The 1302-nt window shown below is 39.8% G+C and overlaps 1 protein-coding gene across 1 annotated transcript in view; it reads left to right on the forward strand.

The window, feature by feature from the left end:
* The window catches only part of SLC15A5 (solute carrier family 15, member 5), a 100088-nt gene that overhangs the window by 27625 nt on the left and 71161 nt on the right, over positions 1 to 1302 (forward strand). The window contains exon 4 of the mRNA XM_012662775.1: positions 394 to 614. Coding sequence (XP_012518229.1) covers positions 394 to 614 — 221 coding nt within the window. The remainder of the gene's footprint in view (positions 1 to 393; positions 615 to 1302) is intronic.

Genomic DNA, 1302 nt, shown 5'->3' on the forward strand with positions numbered 1-1302 from the left:
TAAAATAGTACTAGTTCTTTGTGTTAAGGATATAAAAGAAAGTTCAGGTTATCTTATTCATTAATGAGTTAAAGTCAGAGACTTCTGAGAGATTCTGAAATCCCTCACTTTGGTGTTTTATTGTCGCATTTCTTCCCTCTTTTAAACATGTTCCCATCGAGGTTACCTTTTTCATTTTTTACATCAGCTTTCAGGGGCTACCCTGGGCTGGTCCTCAGGATGCCAGAATCTTTGTCAGAAGCTTGTTTCTTTGAATCCACCCCCTTGGATGCTAAAACCTTCTCAGTCGCTGCACTGCCCTGTACCCTCACAATTGTCGTCTTTCTGATTGGCATTTTGGGAAACTGGAGAACAATTCCTATACTAATACATAATATCTTCAATTATTTGCAGGTTTCTCCCTCCTGACAACCATTGGGGTGTTTTTTAATGCACTGAAAACATGTTGCCTTCAATACTGCCATCTTGGCAGAGATACTGCCAGCTGGTTAGACCACGCCAAAGAAAAAAATGGTGGCTGCTATAGTGAGTCCCACGTGGAAGACACAAAATTTTTCTTCGCCCTTCTCCCTCTCTTCATTTTTCAGCTCCTATACAGAATGTGCATTATGCAGGTAAGGATGGGTGATGAATGCTACCCCAACAACATTAAGGTGATCGCAAGCTGACAGTACAAGTAAACACGGATCTCCACTCCAACAAGCACTTTCCGTATACTTCATTGGGCAGTTATCCCACAAAAATCAGAGCTTCTAATCATTACAGGCTCTGATTTCAGGAGCTGAGCGGGGTCAGATAGAGGCGTACCTGAGGAGCCACTGGGCATGTGTTTCTTTTGTGGAACTATAAATGCTTGTCGGTAGGCGTAGACAATACTTCAGAGTGCGTGGTCATAAGATGCAACAGCAGCGCCTGAAAACATCAGATCTATAGGCTATTTCCAAACCTCTGTTTAGCCAAAGCTTTTTCCTCATTAAACCTTTAAAAAAATGGTTTTAACAAGGAGCTACATTGACTGATTTGAGTACCACCTCCACTGTACTCTTAAGTATAAGTACCAATGAGCAAGTGATTCTCTCCCCACCCACTCCATTAATTCCTTGGGGAATCAGTCCCTATGCTTGAGGAAATCAAGGGAAAACACTAAGTCCAAAGTATCTTTTATAGATATCTGTGATTTTAAAGAAATTTTAATGTGGTTTTTGTTAAAGAGTAACATATTTATAGAGAAAAATAAATGATTATAAAAATCATTGAACAAATTTGGAACTTTGTTCATTGCTAACCCCTAACTTGCAATTT

The sequence above is a fragment of the Propithecus coquereli genome, unplaced genomic scaffold, assembly GCF_000956105.1.
Source record: "Propithecus coquereli isolate 6110/MARCELLA unplaced genomic scaffold, Pcoq_1.0 Scaffold78, whole genome shotgun sequence".
Classification (NCBI taxonomy): Eukaryota; Metazoa; Chordata; class Mammalia; order Primates; family Indriidae; genus Propithecus; species Propithecus coquereli.